The sequence below is a fragment of the Archocentrus centrarchus genome (assembly GCF_007364275.1).
Source record: "Archocentrus centrarchus isolate MPI-CPG fArcCen1 chromosome 18 unlocalized genomic scaffold, fArcCen1 scaffold_23_ctg1, whole genome shotgun sequence".
Taxonomy (NCBI): domain Eukaryota; kingdom Metazoa; phylum Chordata; class Actinopteri; order Cichliformes; family Cichlidae; genus Archocentrus; species Archocentrus centrarchus.
Genome location: NW_022060145.1, coordinates 5,827,022 through 5,845,574, shown reverse-complemented (window position 1 = coordinate 5,845,574; position 18,553 = coordinate 5,827,022). Strand labels below are relative to the sequence as shown.

The 18,553-nt window shown below is 41.5% G+C and overlaps 1 protein-coding gene across 1 annotated transcript in view; it reads right to left on the bottom strand.

The window, feature by feature from the left end:
* LOC115775053 (ADAMTS-like protein 1) overlaps positions 1 to 18,553 on the bottom strand; it is an 87,008-nt gene that overhangs the window by 46,552 nt on the left and 21,903 nt on the right. The window contains exon 2 of the mRNA XM_030722496.1: positions 3,620 to 3,736. Within this exon, the coding sequence (XP_030578356.1) occupies positions 3,620 to 3,736 (117 nt within the window). The remainder of the gene's footprint in view (positions 1 to 3,619; positions 3,737 to 18,553) is intronic.

Sequence of the window (18,553 nt, the reverse complement as noted above, 5' to 3'; positions counted from 1 at the left end):
GTTTAGCTTCTTCTAACCATGTTAAAGATGTTTTCATGTAGATAAACTTTACATATACTAAACCTCACTAACACACAAACAAACTATATAGTGACATTTGCACACAAACACATGCGCGCACACACACACTAACTGAGGGATCAGTTTTCAGTGATCTACTTTAAAGTTGCCTGCTGACACGGTGATCATATTTGGTGTCTAGACATAGCGGCTGAAGAGAAAACCGTGTGGTGTCTCTCTCCTTCTCTCCCTCCCTCCCCTCTGTTATTGTGTCCCAAACAGCACAGAAAACATATTAAATACTTTGCTGATTTTTTTTCAAATTATACGGCAGCACCGTGGTTAGCACTGTTGCTAAGAAAAAGGTTGCTGGTTCAAATCCACCATCTGTGCGGAGTTTGTATGTTCTCCCCGTGTCTGTGTGGGTTCTCTACGGGTACTCTGGCTTCCTCTGACGGTGCAAAGGGGTTATTCTAAATAGTGTGTAGGTCTGAATGTGAGTGTGAATGGTTGTGTCTCTCTCTCTGTGTTAGTCCTGCAACAGACTGGCAGTCTGTCCAGGGTGTACCCCGCCTCTCGCCCTATGGCGGCGTGAATAGGCTCCAGCCTCTCAATAACGCCTTCAGAAATGTGCATTATACACATCTTCATGTGCGTTAATGCAGCCCCTTCACATCACGAATGCTGGTTTTTTTAACCGTACCCTGATAACAACTTAGATCCAGAGAAGTGTGACAGCATTTCTGCATCTTGTTGACTTTATAACTATGCTTAAGTTTTAATTTACTTATCTTATTAATGTGGAAGGTGTGTTCATTGGTTTTGGGAGGGTTTTGTCTTTAATGCAGTCCTGCACGAGGGCCAGAAGATCATAACATTTCACGATTGAGCTTTTGCTTTTCCTTTGCACACAGACAATCTATTAATCATATGACAGTAGATGACGAGATCTTTCAAAATTTGATATATTAAAACATATTTTGAAGGTTTTTAGTGAGCTGCAGTTCTTAAAACGTCAGCAGATCAAACGAACATGCGGGGAAAATAAAAACATTCGTGGCCAAACAAAGAATGTGAATAGGCAATGCTGGATTTATGAGCAGATTTTCTGTTTATCTTCACATTCTTACTCATTCAATCTTATTGCAAAGAAAAAAAAAAAATCTTTCTCAGACTAAGCAGCCAACATTTCAACCACCAGACCCCCTGCACACTTTGAATCAGGAACTTCTCAATCCCATAAATTTCCTTAATATATGTTTATGAATGCTGACATTACTGAAGCGCTACAGTGCATGCATGCTATATAATGAATATGGGTTAATTAACAAAGGTATGTTAGCCCTCAGCTGTGCAAGACAGCTCTATTCCATTGAAGCAGCTCCTGCTGAGACTGCCAGGAAAAACACTTTCCTTTGGAGAGAACAATTCATCTGTGGCTCTCTTGGGAGATAGGGTAAAGGGTGCTGGGGAGGTCAGTCTTATTGCCCACCAAGCAACCCTGGCATATAATCATGAAAGTTGAACGAGAGAAAGGGAATACATCTTAGAGGACATCCGCCTCCCGGGTCACTTGCTAATTAAGCTGCATTTATCTTGGCATTGAGTCAAGCTTAATATTGAACCTAGATCCAACATAGAACAGCGCCACAGGCACACAGAGACTGAAACCAGCTGAGTGCTGAAAGGAATCACAAGTATGGCTCCTGGGAGTCTGTGGGCTCCTCATGTGAAGACATATTAGCATCATAAATATAGCAAAACGCAGTCTTTGTAACACTACTCAGTTTAAGAAATCATCCATTTCTGTTCTGCTATGCAGTTAAATTCTTTTTTACATACAGGTTAATTGGCCTTGAATGTTCTATAAAAGTCCTACATCATGACATCTTCATTTCTACTGTTCTGTCATCAGATTTTAAAGATGGCGTTGCAGCTTTCTATCATGCCGGTCCAGAAGAGACAGAAACACATTTCCCATAGAGTTGAGCCATTCTACAGTAAATGCGAGCCTGTCACTAAAAAAGCACCTGTGTGTTGAATGTAACAAAAGTCATTCTAATGATGCCTATAAAGAGCAACTGAGGCTGGGATGGCATGAATACAGTATGCCGGAGTGGTTCCGTAAATACTCTTTGTATGATGTTTGGCTTGAAAATCATTTAAAAAGCGGTTTGTGCAAATTCAAACATTTGCTCGAGGTCAGTGCATCATAAATCACACCGCTGTTTGGTTACAGCATGAAACCCAAACGCTGCAAAGATAGCCGTTTGCGGTTTCTAACTACACTATAAACATGTATCACAGTTTTTGAATTCTTGACTCCTTAAAGTCTCCTTTTTCCATTAAATAAGGCTCCGGCCTATAAAAGAGCAAAAACAGACCAAATATAGTGACAAATGTAAATCATTCGAAGGCAGGAGGTATCTAAAGTTCACATGAACGTCACAAAGAAGGTGCGTTCAGGGACATCATAAAACTGAAAACGACCTTTGCCCACCACAGATCTGTAAGGCTATCCAGCACATGCGAGTTGTCAAGTGAGCCCTCGTGATCCTGCTCGAAAGCACGATGGCGAGTTCAAGCAGATCCTTTATTTCAAAAGAAATGTCACTCTGTTTGATTAGTGTTGAACATGCGTTGAAGGCTGGTGAATATTCATTATGTTAAGGTCAGATGGATATTTACTGATGCGTGGAGACACGTGAAAGCTGCATGTGAAGGACTTGCATCTTACTGCGGAGATCATAAGGAGTACAGTCACATCACCTACAAACTATCCTCACAGAAAGTACAAAAGTGCAACATTAAAACTCACCTTAAGCTAACTCTTAGCGATGATGCAATGTAGTTCAAAATCCTTTAATCACTTTTAAAAGATTGCTCTGAAATTATACCAGAACTAATCCCATCACTAAGGATGATGAGACAGGCGAGCTATACATCAGTATGTGTGACAACAGCAGTTTGACCCCTCCCTCCCTGACCAATTAAATTAAACATCTGGGAGAAAGATCAGCTGAGGAAGAAAAAAAAAAAACTGCCACAGGCAGGGATCGGTGTCTCATCAAAGGAGATGACAGAGCGAGAGGAATGTGATACAAAAAAGGGGCGCCCCACCCTCGAACACGCAACAAGTGTTAAGTGCGTTTGTGTGTGCTGCCCTGCTTTGCATCAAGCCAGGTCAGCCTGCAGTCAGATTACACCTCCTCTCCCAAGGTCCCACAATCATCATTCACTTGCATTCATTACTGAGGTGTAACACAGATGATTTTTCACTCCTCTGGTGCAGCGTGTTATGTAAACACGCTGCGATAGATTTATTGGCTGTTTTAGTTTTATCTGACATCTCGATTTATTTAAATGCGAGTTCTAAGGGAAAGAGAATCGGATATTTGGAGTTTATGTTTGAAATTAAAAAGCAGGAATGCGGGAATTCAGTAATGACCAGCTAGAGCCCCTCGGGTCATCTGGAACAGGCTGCTTGGTTATTCCGTGGGCCTCCGAGCCACTGTAAAACTCTACCGCGCGCCTGCTTTGTGTGGCACATGGTGCTTTCACCTGCAATACAATGAATTAAGTTTTGTTTATATAGCCAGGGCAGGGTTTTTAAACTTACCGGGTCTTCTGGGTTTTGGCTGGCATCATGTAGAGGCTCTTCGGCAAGGTGATCTCGCCGAATCAGTGTGAACTCCCTGATGAACACTGCGTCTCCATTGTTGGCCCACACAGCTATCTGAAAAACAAAGGTGCAGTCCTGTGAGTTAATACACCAACAGATCTGTGACAGACAACTGTTAACAGAGGGGGCAGCACTGCTGGCAACTGCCGGGAACTGCGGTTGCTTGATTTATGGATGCAAGTATGCTTTAAAAGAATTTCTTGTTCAATCAGCAGCGTCTGACACATGCCCCAACTCCACCTTCCGGTGCAGGAATGAGAACAGCTGCGTCCCAAAATGTTAAGAATTGTAGCTATTTGTAATCTTGGCTGGCAGTTGTGTAACTTTTACATAATTGTGCACATGTCACACTGCAATTACACATGATTGCAAAAGTGTGAAGGCGGCGCAAGGTGTTAATGAATGCCTTTGGAGAAGAGTCTCTGAACACGTTTGCAAAGCATGAAAATGAAATGGTGCAGTGATGTGATGCAGCTGCAGGTTTCTCTTTATCATCAAACTATGCAACAAGTTGTTTTGTTGTTCTAGCCATACTCTTTGCAATGATATGTTGCCACTCTGGAGCAATTAATGATGGGCAATTTTAAAAAATTATGTAAAACTTCTGCTCTTGCTGAGCATCCTGTGTTTCTCTTTTCTTTTGGTTTGTTCTCTGGACCACATATCCCTGCTGATGATGGGAATCATTACAGGCTCTGGAGGAATTCACAGTGCAAGAGATCTGATATCACAAGATGTAGTAGCCCACATCTTCAGTCAGGGGAGACTGGTGGAGGGGGTGAAGGGTGTCTTGGATAGGGCCCATTAAGCAGCACAGCAGGGCCCGCATTCTCGATTCGCTGAGCGGGGGCCCTCAGCTGCTAACCTTGGGTCATAAACAGCCTGTAATAACCCGGGTCAACTGCCTGCCTCCCGGGTCTGTGCTAAGGCAGCACGATGCAGAGCTGTGCATGTGGGTTCGGGGTACTTGAGGCTCCATGTGGGGGGTTGCAGAATTCTTTTGCTGAGGTGAAAAAAAATGCTGCTAAGCAACTGCTGCAAAACTTACACTAGCTCTGTGTGGGAAAGAGCCGCAGAATGCGCTCTCAAATAAGACAAATCAAATCTGGTGTAAAGCCCCACACTCAGCACTGCTTAGCTGTAGTCACTTAGACTGTGGGGGATTTCTGTGACAGCTCATAAGTCACAGTGTGGGCAAGAGCCTCCTTGGATGACAGAGACCATAACGCACAGGCTCAGTTTTGTTGGTTATGGAGCTGAAGATGTCGGCAGCTGTTGGGCCAAGTGTAACACTTTGGTTTATACGTGTCTGAAGATGAACAAAAATAAACATTTTACTTTAGACTGTTTATAATTATTCCAAAGTGGTTGCATGTGGGAGTCTGCAAATCCAGAAGGAGACAAATGAGTGGGAAGACTCACTTGTTAGAAAGTGGGAAAACACACTGCTGGAAATTTACAACAGTGTCTCAACAGTTTGAATATCTTAGATCTGTTATGTCTACACAAGTGAATTCAGCATATTTTAACATCCATCCATCCATCCATCCATTTTCTTCCACTTATCCATTTCAGGGTTGCGGGGGCTACAACCTACCCCAGCTACCATAGGGTGAGAATCAGGGCGCACCCTGGACAGTTTGCTAATCTATCACAGGGTGCATTTTAACATTTGCAACTAAATAACTGATATGGGAACCTCCAAAACTTCTGGGTGGCTGAATACAACACAAGATCTCTGCTGATATGACTGATGTTGTGTCCTGTCTGCCACCGATGCTGAAAAGGAAATGTTGCACAACCGCACACGGGGGGGGCGGGGAGCAAACACACAGTAAGTCAAACATGCAAACATTAAGAAGCTTTACTGATGTGTGTCTCAGCTCACCCACACTGAAAACGACCATGTCCTCGTCCAAGCAAAACGAAGGCCCAGCTGAGAACGCAACAGTTGTGCTTTCTTAAAGAGATCCCCCGTTATCTTATTTTCCTTGTCACTTGGAAACCTTTTCCTTTAAAAAACTGGAATGCGCTTCACGGCACTACACTCTTCCTTACTTCAAAAGGGGATCTTTGAAACTTGTTTCCCAAATACAAGGCTGGTTATTATGTGCCTCTGTTAAGTATCTTGAATATCCACACTAGGCTAAAAAAATTAGGAACTGGATTTGATATTTCAAAAAGAAACCCAAAGAGCGGAGTTTCCCTAACATGCAATGAAAGGGAGTAGAGGATCATGCCTAATTTTATAAATGCTCACTCAAACAAAATATTTTTATATGATATAATGATAAATTTTATGTCTCTGAAAGTCTTTGCCATACAGGCAGCTGCTTTAATTTTATTTCTGTGAAAAAGCCAAGATGCACCTGCTGTATGCTAAAAAAACACAAAAGAGATAAAATATCAGCAGCTTGAGAGCTAAAAATTTCCATAGGCTGTATATAAAGGAGTGCATACCTCCAAGTTTGAAATGTCACAGTACCTTAAACCTGCACTCTTTTTAATGGCCACCAGGGGGCCATTCATTTTTGCTATTTATGGCCCCATTTAGGGAATAATGGATGATAAAGCAGAGCATGATTTGAGGTGCTGCTATCTTGTGATTGGTAAGAGCTAACCGTATGAGTGTACAGTGTTCTCTGTTTTTCAGTTTGATCCCCCCACCCCCAAGATGGCGATAGCCAAAAATACCCTGCTTATGACTTCAAAACAGCATTCTGGTTTATCCCAACTGCAGCATATCAGTGGGTGACGTCAGGGTGGCTACATTCATTTTTTAATCGACGTTTTTTGGATGTTTTCCAAATAAGTAAATGAAGACAAAAACAGAGCTAAAAGGTGGCTTACGCTCACCAGGTAGCCAGAAACACGACACCAAATGGACGCTAATGTCGCTCCGTGTCTGCCAAATATGGGAATTAATGAGCGTGTCAGAGCTTTTGCATGTGCAAGTGTTTCGGTTTATTTCAAATGTACATGAGAGAGGTTAAGAAAACGCACACTTAAGAGTTTGAAAGGCCGTGCGTATTTGGAAGCAACTCCAATTGGCACCCGAATATCCAAATCTGCATTTGGGTTCAAATGTGGTGTGTGCGTGTGTGTGTGTGTGTCAATGTCACAAAGAGCAAGGGTGAAAGCAAAACAGGGAGCCAGGATGGTGATTCATTAACCTCCAGGGCGAGTTAGATTTCAAAGAGCACGTCTCAACCTAGGAAGAGGAGAGGAAGTGAACTCGGGGGCAAGTCGGGTCTTCAAAAGCACATAATCAACAGTAATAACATCCAACCTGATATTATAATTGAGCTTTCCTATAACGTGGTGCCAGCTTCCACTGTTTGGGTGGAAACCGTGAAAAACTAGTGACTTTTGCCATGCTACACTAGACCAAAACCTAGACTTCTGTTTCATGCGCTGCTGCCTTTGATTAATAAGATTCCTTCCAATGTTTAGATAAGGATACCCCCCCCTCCTTTTTTAAAGACTGGCTCCTGTCTGAGTAAAACCTAAGAGGAAAAGATATTTTTGCTAATCCACTTTCACTGGGGTTTATGTGAGCTTTCATTTAACACATCGTGGAGGAGGAAACATTGCGGCCTTCTTTTCCTCCCCTTCTCTGCTCTTCTTTCAAGTGCAAAGAAAAAGCATGCCCTATTTCCTCATCTGAGTATTTTTACCATATCCATCCCTGGCCCCCACACACGTTGACCCCTCAGGATTTCAGAACTGATAAAGGTAAGAGTCATAAATGCTGAGTGTGAGACCTCAGGCAACAAGACATCTTTTAATCTACTGTAAGAGTTTAAAAAAAAAAAAAAAAAAAAACCTTTCTGGTTATAATTTTCACTTCAGCCATTCACACAGGAAACCATCAATGCAGCAGCTCCTGACAAAGCTCGGCGAGAAAACAAAATAAAACTGAAGCACTACTTTCAGCGCATTCTCTCATTTCTGATGGATTATTTAGTTATCTAATATTTTTCCTCAGGCAGACTTTGAAGTTGTACCATCTCCCCAGTTTCTCTGCCAGATTTCACTCAACTTGATTTACCAGTGTCTGTCTCCCAAGTGCAGCCTGTCCCAAGAACAAGCAGAGAAGCGGGGCAAGGAGCTCAACTTGCTGCAATCTTCAACTCCCACCACTTCTCATCTGGAACAGCACGAGGAATGAGAAGCCTCGGGAGAGAGGGAGCGAAAAAAAAAATAATCGACCACTGATAGATGAAAAATTTTTCCTGGCACTGTCATCACATCCCTTTACGTGCAGGGTCTGTGTCTCCCACGGTTTAATGTCTCCTAATGATGCACGGCACCTTCCTAGTGACGCGCGGGCACTTCTCGAAGCAGCCTGTTTTACTTAGAATCAGATGTATTTCCTGTTGAAACAGGATAATATAGAACATAAAGCAGGATGAGATTAGTTAAAAATGTAAACAGAATTCAACACATTCGCACAGCAGCTATTTGCCTCTGAGGATCGCACTCAAGGGAAGCTCAAATGTTGTTAATGAAAGAATAATGTCGTACTGCTGCGTTCCAGGTGGTGAGCCGAGTAAATGTGTAGAAATTTGTCACAGGTGCTGATTAACTCTCTTGGTTAATCAGCACCTGAAGAGACAGCAGCTAGTGAAAACAGAGTTATCGCTGGGCAGTATTTCAAGATGAAACATTTTTGCTAACCCATTAGCTACCATTAAACAACAGCTAAACTTCAACCACTTTCTAGCTAACATTGCTGTTACATAATGTTAGAGTATAGGTGTAAATCCACCCAGAAGTAACATTAGCTAACTCTGCAAATATTCTGGTTAAGTCAGTAATATTATGCAACATTAAGCTCGCTGGAAGACATATACTGCTCACTAATACAAGTGCCTAACTGGCCAATCAAGAAACTGCTGATCTGCGGGGATTTTTCCCCACACAGCCATCTCAAGGTTTTACAAAGAATGTTCTAAAAATGAGAAAATATCCAGCAGTTCTGCAGGTGAAAATCCTTTGTTGATGACCTTTGTTGAGGTCAGAGGAGACTGGCCAGACTGCTTTGAGCAGATAGGATGGTAACAGTAATTCAAATAACCACTGCATACCAACCAAAGTATGCAGAAGAGCATCTCTGAATGCATAACATGACAAACCTTGAAGACCAGCAGAAGCAGAAGACCACACCTGGTGTCACTCCCTGTCTGCTAAGATCGGGAAACTGAGGCTACAAATCACACTTGCTCATTGAAATTCAACAACAGAAGTCTGAAAAAATGCTACTTGTTCTGATGAATCTCGATTTCTGCTGCCACACTCGTAATTTGGTGTAAGCAACATGAATGCATGGATCCATCCTGTCTTGTATCAACAGTTCAGACTGTTGCTGGTGGTGTAAGAGTGTGGGGGATATTTTCTTGGCACACTTTGGTTCCCTGAGTACCAATAGAGGACTGCTTAAACACAGCAGCTTACTTGAGTATTGTTGCTGACCGTGTCCATCCCTTGATGACCACAGTGTACCCTTCCAGCAGGTTAACACATTATGTCACAAAATTCAAATAATCTCAAACTGGTTTCTTGAGCAGGAGTGAGTTCACTGTACTCAAATGGCCTCTACAGTCACCAGATCTCAATCCAGTGAAGCACCTTTGAGATGTGGTGGAGGGGGGAGATTCACATCATGGATGTACATTGGAAATCTGCAGCAATTGCATGATGCTATCATATCAGTCTATGCCACGAGGAATTAAGGCAGTTCTGAAGGTAAAAGGGGCTCCAGCCTGGTGTACATACAGTAATAAAGTGAACAGTGAGTGTATTTCTGTGTAATATTCATAAAATCGCATCAATGTGAAAAGAAATTTTGCAGTGATTATCATGTGGCATGGTAGCAAAACTTTCCTGTTTCCTGAAAGTCTCACAATTTTTTTTTTTTTAACACTGCCTCCAGTTACTGTACACATTGTCTAGGCTGATGCTCCAAATTGCTCCAATGCAAACTGGTGATTCTGCATCCTACATACTGGTCCAAAAAAGATAATCTATTTTGCAATAACTGTTTTATATGTAGAGGGAGGGAAAGACAAAACATTTTTCATGCCATAGAATCATATGCTGCATCACACCCATATATACTGTAGTTAAAATAATGCAACGGGGCTCACTGATGTCAGAAACCATCAAGCAATTCTACTGGACCTAAACCCTTATAGAGATCTTGTTAAGTTGAGAAAGGGTGTTGGAGGCATCACTATCCTCAATAAAGCACAAACCTTTGAACACCAAACACCTGGCTTATAGGAGCACAGTTTCTTTACCCCTTTCACTGTATGTCAGGTTGTGCAGTCCTGTTCAAACACAAGACACAAGCAAGACAACGCTCCAGTGTGACAGGTTTACTTCTGCTCGTGAAAAGTTATGGCAGTGGGGAGTGTACGCGGTTGCCATCGGGATGTGTGGCCCCAAGTCTTCTGAGCTCCTGTGCTGTGGATGGCCTGGGTCCCCTGGGTCCTTCCCTATCTACCTCTGGATCGCGGGGGGCATGGTTGCAGTTTCTCGCCCTCATTATCGAATACATTGCATGACAAAGGCGCATACACACACATTACTACAAACAATAAACTTGTGTGTGTGTGTTTGTGTGTGTGTGTATATGTAGGTGCATATGGGTGTGTGTATGGATGTGTGTGTGTGTGTGTGTGTGTGTGTGAGTATATCAACCCCTTTTATTTTTTTTTTATTTATTTATTTTTTTTATTTTTTTTCTATCTCCTTTCTTCCTTTTCTCCCCCCCCCCCCCCCCTTTCTCCCCCCCACCTCTTGTTCTTGCCCCTTCCTTGTTGCCTGTCAGACTTGGCATGAATAACTAAATAAAAGATAAATAAATAAAAATAAAATTGCAAACATTAACAAGAAGAGCCTATAGGAAACATATAGAGCTGTTCTTGTCAAAGCAAATATGTTTGGTACATCAGTGCATTCGGATCATCATTCCGATTGTGAAAGATGCCAGACATGACAGGCTAAAAAAAAAAAAAAAAAGAAAAAAAAAAAAAGAAAAGTTATGGCAGTGGAATCAACCATTTCACCTGAATGTCACACCCTCCCAGTGCTTGGGCAGCTATAGTGAAGAAGCCCCCAAAAAATTCAAGTGTGAGGAAGCAGAGCTCAAAATATTTTTTACTCTCCACTGATGGCCTTTGTGCGTGCTTGGCTGCACATTAAGAAGATAAGGGATGGAAAAACGAACAGACTTATATCACAGGGAGAACGTGTTAGTCGGGTTTATAAACGGTTTATAAACTATTTATAAAGTAAAATACATTCTTTCAGCTTTTATTGAGATTAGAGAACATTTTGGTGGGACTTTTTAAATTTTGCTAAGGTAGAATAAAACTAAACATTCAACAGGACCCACCATCATTAATGAAACCGCAAGCAAATCGTGCTTCATAGGCAAGGATATGATGTAAACCAGTTGACATACCAAGTAAAATGACTCGTGGCTGTACATAAACCTGCAAAAAGCCGACTGTAACAGCAAAACGCAGAACATAAAGCTACACACTTGGACATGCAGAGTGACGGTGCGTCAATTTTTCTCATTTTAGGCGTTCGCTTGATCATCTGACAGGAAGCAAGACATCAACACCTAACTGTCACCATCTATCATTAATATAGCCTGTGAAACTGCTGGTCATAAACTGGAAATATAATACAGAAAGCCTTGCATTTATAACATGGATGGACTATTTAAGGCCTTGTAAATATGTATGACAGTTTTTGCGACCATATTAAATAAGTAAATTTGTTAATGGTTTCATTAATTATCTGAATTGTGCATTTATTTGTGATGAGGCCGGAGACAATTAAAAAAAAAAAAAAAAAAAAAAGCTAAAAAGGTGTTTAGGATAGTTTAAATTGGGGAAAAAACATCAGGGTTTGCTCCCAGCTGCCTGCTGGCTCAGAGCTGACTGAAAGTGCTTAATCATCATTTTAAATATGCATTTCTTTTTACATATAAAGTACAACTGTTAAGTTACTATGGTATTAGCCTACTATTCCCATTAGCCGTTTTGCCCAAATAAAGATGCATCAAAATAAACTCAGTCCACCTTTGTTAACTAAATCTGTTAGGCTACATCATTCTACATTCTGCGCTGTGGTTTAGAGACTAAAAAGATGCTCACAGGGGCAGCCCCTGACACATGAGTGATCTACTATCCTTTCCTTAACTGTGTCCCGTGGCTTCTGTGCACGAGGCAACGGAATAACTCATCCAAAGGGGTCATCATCGATCATTTTATTCCAGTTGTCACCAGCCATTTTCCTGAAACTATCCAGTGGCTTTTACAAAAAAAAAAAAAAATATCCCTTCTGACCACAAAATATCTGCCTGCAATACAAACAGAGACCAAATACTGTAATGATCACACCGGCTGTGCCTTTACAATAAATCACAGCTCGTCACTCTCGAGCTGACCACGAGCTGACTGCAACCTGAGCGCTTGACCCATCTAAGTGTGCAACATTAGCAAGTAGCAAATTTCCTTCTAAGCAGACAGGTTAGTCCACCTGCCGGCCATGTGCGAGGACATGAGGGTTCATTGTGGAGTTTCAGCTTTAGTGGGGAGCTAATTATGTGGTGGGACAACTCAGTGCCTCCAGCCCTTGGCTCGCAGTACATTCAGTACAGATTGAGCTGTGAAATTCAGTCCAGGGGCTTTTGTATCCCATTAGCCAGCATGGAGACATCTCAATGCAAAAATAGCTTCACGGCTAACATTAATCTCTGTACCAGACATCGTGTGGTTTCCCTGCTCAGGTAATGACCACTCTTATATTTAATGTGGAGGTTTTTAATAAAGCCCTCCAAGAGGTCTGACAGCTCAAAGAACAGCGTGGAGCACTGTGACACCATCAGCAGCTGAACATACTGAACCATAAAATACCACTGGTATTGTACAGATGACTTTGCAGGACTCTCCCTCAGTTACAGCCGCACACAAAGTCAGTGGGATCTCTGAGAAAAATTCAAGGTGCTGATACAGAAAGTTACAAAGATCCTCTGTGGTCCCCATTGAGCTGGTAAAAGCACACCAGCAAAGCAGCTGTGCATAAGATGTCATTCTGATTTACTGTTTAAAGACCTCCTTGGAGAAGTGGATAGCACCACTTCTGTGCATGTAAAACACCCAAGTTGCTTGGAGAAACCTGAGCAATCTGGGGAATAACTTTAGAGGAAAAACAAGACAGAAGGAAAATACGAGCTGTTAAAAACAGATACAGGAGGCAGATAAAATAAATCAACCCGCTGATTTCTGAGCAAATAGCAGTGCTGTGTTAACACCTACTGTATTAAGGTATTCATTCCCATTTATTTCAGTGCATACACATGTTTTTTAAGCTGGAAAGTCAATATTTCTGTATGCATAATAAATAAGAAAGCTACATGTAATGTGCAAGTTATCTGTCATAAGGCAATAATAATTAAAACGTGTGTGGCTATCAGATTAATGTGGGTCAAAAACCTAATTAATACAGCTCCAAATTGTGACCTGTGGGTCTGTATCTTGTGTCAAAACAAATTTAAAGCAGGCCTAGTGAAAGAAACAGTCATGTACAATAACAAGAGTCTGAGGAGACTCCGACACTCTTGACCCTGCAGGTCTTACAGAATATACCAGCTGCAGGAAAAGATAACAGAGCTACATGGGTTCCCACCACGCTAGTGAGCGGAGAATGACAAAGTACTGAAGGGAAGACCACATCTGCACACATCTGGCACAGAGATGAAGGGGAGGGCATTAGACCAAGACATACAAGTTCGTTCATTACTTAAAATTTAAAAACATGCACCTCAGTAACTCGCCAGCGAGAGCGTGCACAACTTGTGCTTCAGCCGAGTCCTTGAGCCAGGGACCTGGATTTATTATTCACCCTTAAGCATGTCTTCAATTAACACATCAACCCTATTAGTTCATTAAAATAAAATTAGATTTTAAAAGCACTTTACAGGATTTCTATTAAATTATTTGAAATCGAAATATAAAGTTTGGCTAACTAAGGCCTCAGTCACACAGGCTTTGAGACCTGTTGACAATCCTTGCAATTTGGTCTCCTTGCTTTGGTCACTAGGAGGTTGCCAGTAAATTGCATTGACTTACCTGCAAACATTTGCCAACTATTCAGTAGTGAAACTGTAAAAGTGTGATGCAACCCAGAAATGGGGCACGTTTACCTTCAAAATAAAATGTGTGCCTTTTGAAATGTGCTGTGGTAAGGTACAACTTTTATTTTGAAGGCAAACATTCCCCATTTCTGGGTTGCATCACACTTTTACAGTTTCACTACTGCTTAGTGAGTAGTTGGCAAGTGTTTGCAGCCAAGTCTGTGTCTCCCATGCAACCTACTGGCAGCCGCTGCAATCTGCTGGCAACCAAAGCAATCACAATGAAGGTTTTAGTGGAGCAACCTCTTTGTGAGGTTTCACCTGGCAGCAGGCAGCAACCTTCAGCAACCACTCAGCAACCAGTCACAGAACACATGTTTCACTAGCTACTGGTGGTTGACAAAGTTCCTGTGTGACTGAGGCCAAACTGTGTGACTGAGGCCTAACTAGCATATTATGCATTTAGAGTACATGGACAGTTAAAAATATGCCAGTTGTCCATTTTGACTGAGTATTCACCATTTTCTCAATTTCAAAAGAACTTTGCTTCCAAAGTTTCAGATATTACAAATTATACACATCCACTGGTAACAGTGTCTCTGACTACAGAAGTTTTCAATTTGCCTAATAATGCATTGAGCAGTAAAGGGACGTTACTCTTTCGGGTCATGCTGGCCCTCCGACGATTGAAAGAAAAAGGAGAGGCCTCAGCTGGGCTCAGCTTTGACATCACAGCTCTGCTTCAAGACATCCACCCAGTTTGCATCTTCCATCACACCCACTTAAAGACAAAAAAGTCACTTGTTTTTCTAAGCCTCTGCCCATGATGGATGGCCTTGGCTCTTTGTTATAGTTGATTCCATCGTGAAACACAGATGTGAGGGTTATGTAAGAGTGTGAAACTCAAGCAAGCAAGGGTGGACAAATCATGACCGAGTCACATTTTCACAGGAGGAGATAGTTTACCGAAATCATCTGTCTTCTGCTCTGCTGCTTCACTGGCCTTAGGATCAAAAGCAGATTTGCCAAATCTATCATGTAGTTTCCCACCAAAAGGAATAGCTAAATATTAATAATTTGACAAAATATGGTCAGGGATAAGGGGCCTAAAGAAACCATCTGGGGGTGAGACTGAAGGACATCCTTATCTAATCTTAAAGAGCATGCACCTCTGGCCTGTTTGGTGCACTGTATATTGCATTCTGTCTGATAAATGCACCTGATAGAAAGCATATGTACGCTTCATATACATTTATCACTGAAAACCATCCCTACTGCAGTGTGAGAGAGTGAATACTGTTTACTATCACATCAATATAACACTGGCAGCAGTCCAACCATCAGACATGCAGCAGCTGTGTGACGGCTCTCTTTCACAGCTTTTCATTAGTCTGATCGATTCATTAGCCCATCTGTGGATCTGTCCAGTGGTGTTAAGTAACTCTAACTTCTATCAGTAATGAAGCCGTGTAAGATCGCGAGTGTGTGAACGCAGGGCTGCCTGCCATGACCAAAGCAGCTACAGAGATGGATGGTGCAGTGGTGCGTTTGAGAGAGCCATAACTAAGTGGTGGATTGCGAATTATAGTTTCATTCAACGTGCACACACACACACACACACACACACACACACACACACACACACACACACACACACACACACACACAAAAACATCTGTCCCCCTTCATCATATCAGTTCATAGAGGGATTAAAATAGACAGCTGGGTGGCACAATTACAGCACGATGTTTCACACACAGCAGGCCAACGAGTTCACTGTGCTACTGCACAACCGATTCAAAACACCAGGGTAATTTCACACTTGAAGGTGATTGTCACAAGATGATTGATGATAATAGTTTATATGGGTTTTTGTAACAGTGCACTAGAAATTCTCTGAACTTTCCATTCAGGTTTTAGTCTTGAGCTGCTCATAGAGAAAATGACTTAAGGGCCACATATAATATACTTCTTATTGTTTTTTTTTAATTAATAGCTGATAGACCTGTTTGAATATTGTGCAGCAGCTGGGTTAGAGTTAAGTATCAAAATTGACCCGGCTCCAATCGATCATCTTACTGTATCAAAACCATTTAAAAAAAAAAAAAAAAACATACAAATCCCACTGTCAACATGCAGCACTGTCAAACAGCAGTTTTCGAAATACTCTCCCGAAATATAATCTAATAATTCATGTTCCTGGGTACAAAAATTGAAAACTGTACCCCATATTTATTAATTCGTATCAAAGCACATGTATAAATAGATATTATTTTTGGTTCTAGCTTATGTTTTCCCATTAGACCAGACTGCAATATGACATAAAAATGTCTGTTCAATTACATTTTTCTTCTGGACATTGTGGTGCAAAACGGATCAGATTTGGGTTTTTGGGGGACCGAAAGTCAAGTAGTACTGGTCAAAAATCAGTCAATTCCTCCTATTTCATCTATTATTTAATATAACATCAGCTGCTGCAGAATTCTCAGCGGCAACGGCCCACACATTGATCAAGCACGCAAGCAGCCCACGCCAGACCTCCCAGAAGACCAATCCACTAATCACTGTTTTCTTTGAAATAGACAAAGAACAAACCTGGCAACGCTGTGAGTGTGAATTGTGGCCAAATAACTGAAACCTTGGGGGTTTTCAGCAAAGTAACACTTCTTCACCAGTGAAATCAGAGTGAGGGAGAAACTGCGATCTGTGAAGAATTGCGAGACCTTTGCAGTCTCATACCACAGCAGAGGCCAACAAATTTGTTCCGCAGAGTTTCCCAAACTGTTTTCACCGACATCAACGTGTGCTGTGAAAGCCGTCTGCGGTTACCATCGAATTACTGGTGCATTCCTTCTCCCAAATTAAGCCCCTCATTTGCGGAGTGGCCTGACCATCCAACAATCTTAATTTCCATATTCAGTGGCGTTCTCGAGCCCTGACCTCATCTGGCTGGCAGCGAGGCAAATAATGAAATGGGCCCTGCCTGTAGCGTGGCATCTTTAAGTATCCAGCAATCTGCTCCCTAATCTATACTCCATTCTTCAATTGTGTTCTGCATTATTGGAAGCCAGCTGCACATCGGGCACAAAATGGAAAGAATTTTGGATGTTTACCAGCACGCCAAGGTTTCTGCCAGTTACACAGACCTGAGCTTAATTTCAGTTGATTTTTCTTTACACTGTGTGCACGATAGTGGCTATGTCCTGTTATTATTTATCACCTGATGAAAAAGGTAAGTTACAGATTGAGCCACATATTTACAGTATAGATATTAGCCCCAAGTTCATCAAATAACAGCCTAGAGGCTTGTACGAGCACAGCACTTAGACTCATAAACCTATCACTGAGTTTATTGCATTGTCTGTATTTCTCATTAATCTTACAGTGATTTATCTTAGACACTGATCTTTTTAATGAGAACATTAAATTTACAGAACAGTGTAACCATTGGTCCAACTGTGTTTGCATATGTGCAGTGTCTTCAGAGATTTTTTAGACCTTTTCTTTACTTTTTATACAATGCATGGAGTGGTAAATTTAATTTTGAATGAATAAAATTGGCTTTTATTTTCCCTTCGAGTGGCCTTGAACCAAGCAATGAAGACAAAGCGAAAGCATGCTTTTAGAATTTACTGTAAATCTATTAAAAATCAAAAGCAGAAATCTGACTTTTACAAAAGGATTTCAATACACTGTAGGACTCATTTGGCAGCCATTACAGATTTAAACTTCCTTGGGTAAGTCACTAAAGTCTTTGCAAACCTGGATTTGGGAAATTCATCCCATTCTTTCTGGCAAAATCTCCTTCATCATTGGACGGGAAGCATCTGTGACCTGCCATATTCACGTATCTTCATAAGATCATCATGTCAGATCGTGAGGCCCGAGACTGAGCTTTGGCTGGGTTACACATGGATGCTTGTCCTCGTGTCACTCCAGTGCTGTCTTGGTTGTGCGCTTTCGTTCACTGTTGTACTGGCAGCTGACCCGCCACCTCAGTCTCTGCTCTCTAGAGTCAGTTAAAGGACCACTCTTTATTTGGCTGGATTAATTCTGATTTCTGACCAATCTCACTGTCTCTGCTCTTAAGAGATATCCCCCACAGCATGATGCTACCACCACCATGCTTCGTTATGGGGATGGTATTATTGATGAGCAGTGCCTGGCATGCAGTTCTTTTTTCAATTCAATGATGATTTTATTTATTAAGGGAAAAGGCTATCCAAACCCACCTGGCCCTGTGTGAAAAAGTTGAAGCCCCAATTACTTTGTCACATCGGGCCAGGTGGGTTTGGACAGCTTTTTTTCCCTTAATAAATTAAATGATTTAAAAACAGCATTTTGTATTTACTAGGGATATTTTTATCTAATATTAAAATTTGTTTGATGATCTGAAACATGTAAGTGTGACAGATATGCAAAAAACTAATAAATTAGGAGGGAGTAAATACTTTTTGCACAGCACTGTATGTTGAAAGGGGGGAAAAGAACAATAAAGAGAATCAGAAGATAACTTGGTAAATGTGCATTCAGTTATAAAGGCAAGGCCCTCTGTTACTAGGAGAACAGGCAGGCCTCTACAACAGAGCAGTTGTACACTGTCAATCTTGGACAGTGTCTGGACTCAGAGAGGTTATTAGAGCAACAGTTATTGAGTACACAAAACTCCATTTATAAATTTTAGTTTTCCAGTCATGTTTTTTTTTATGCTGCAC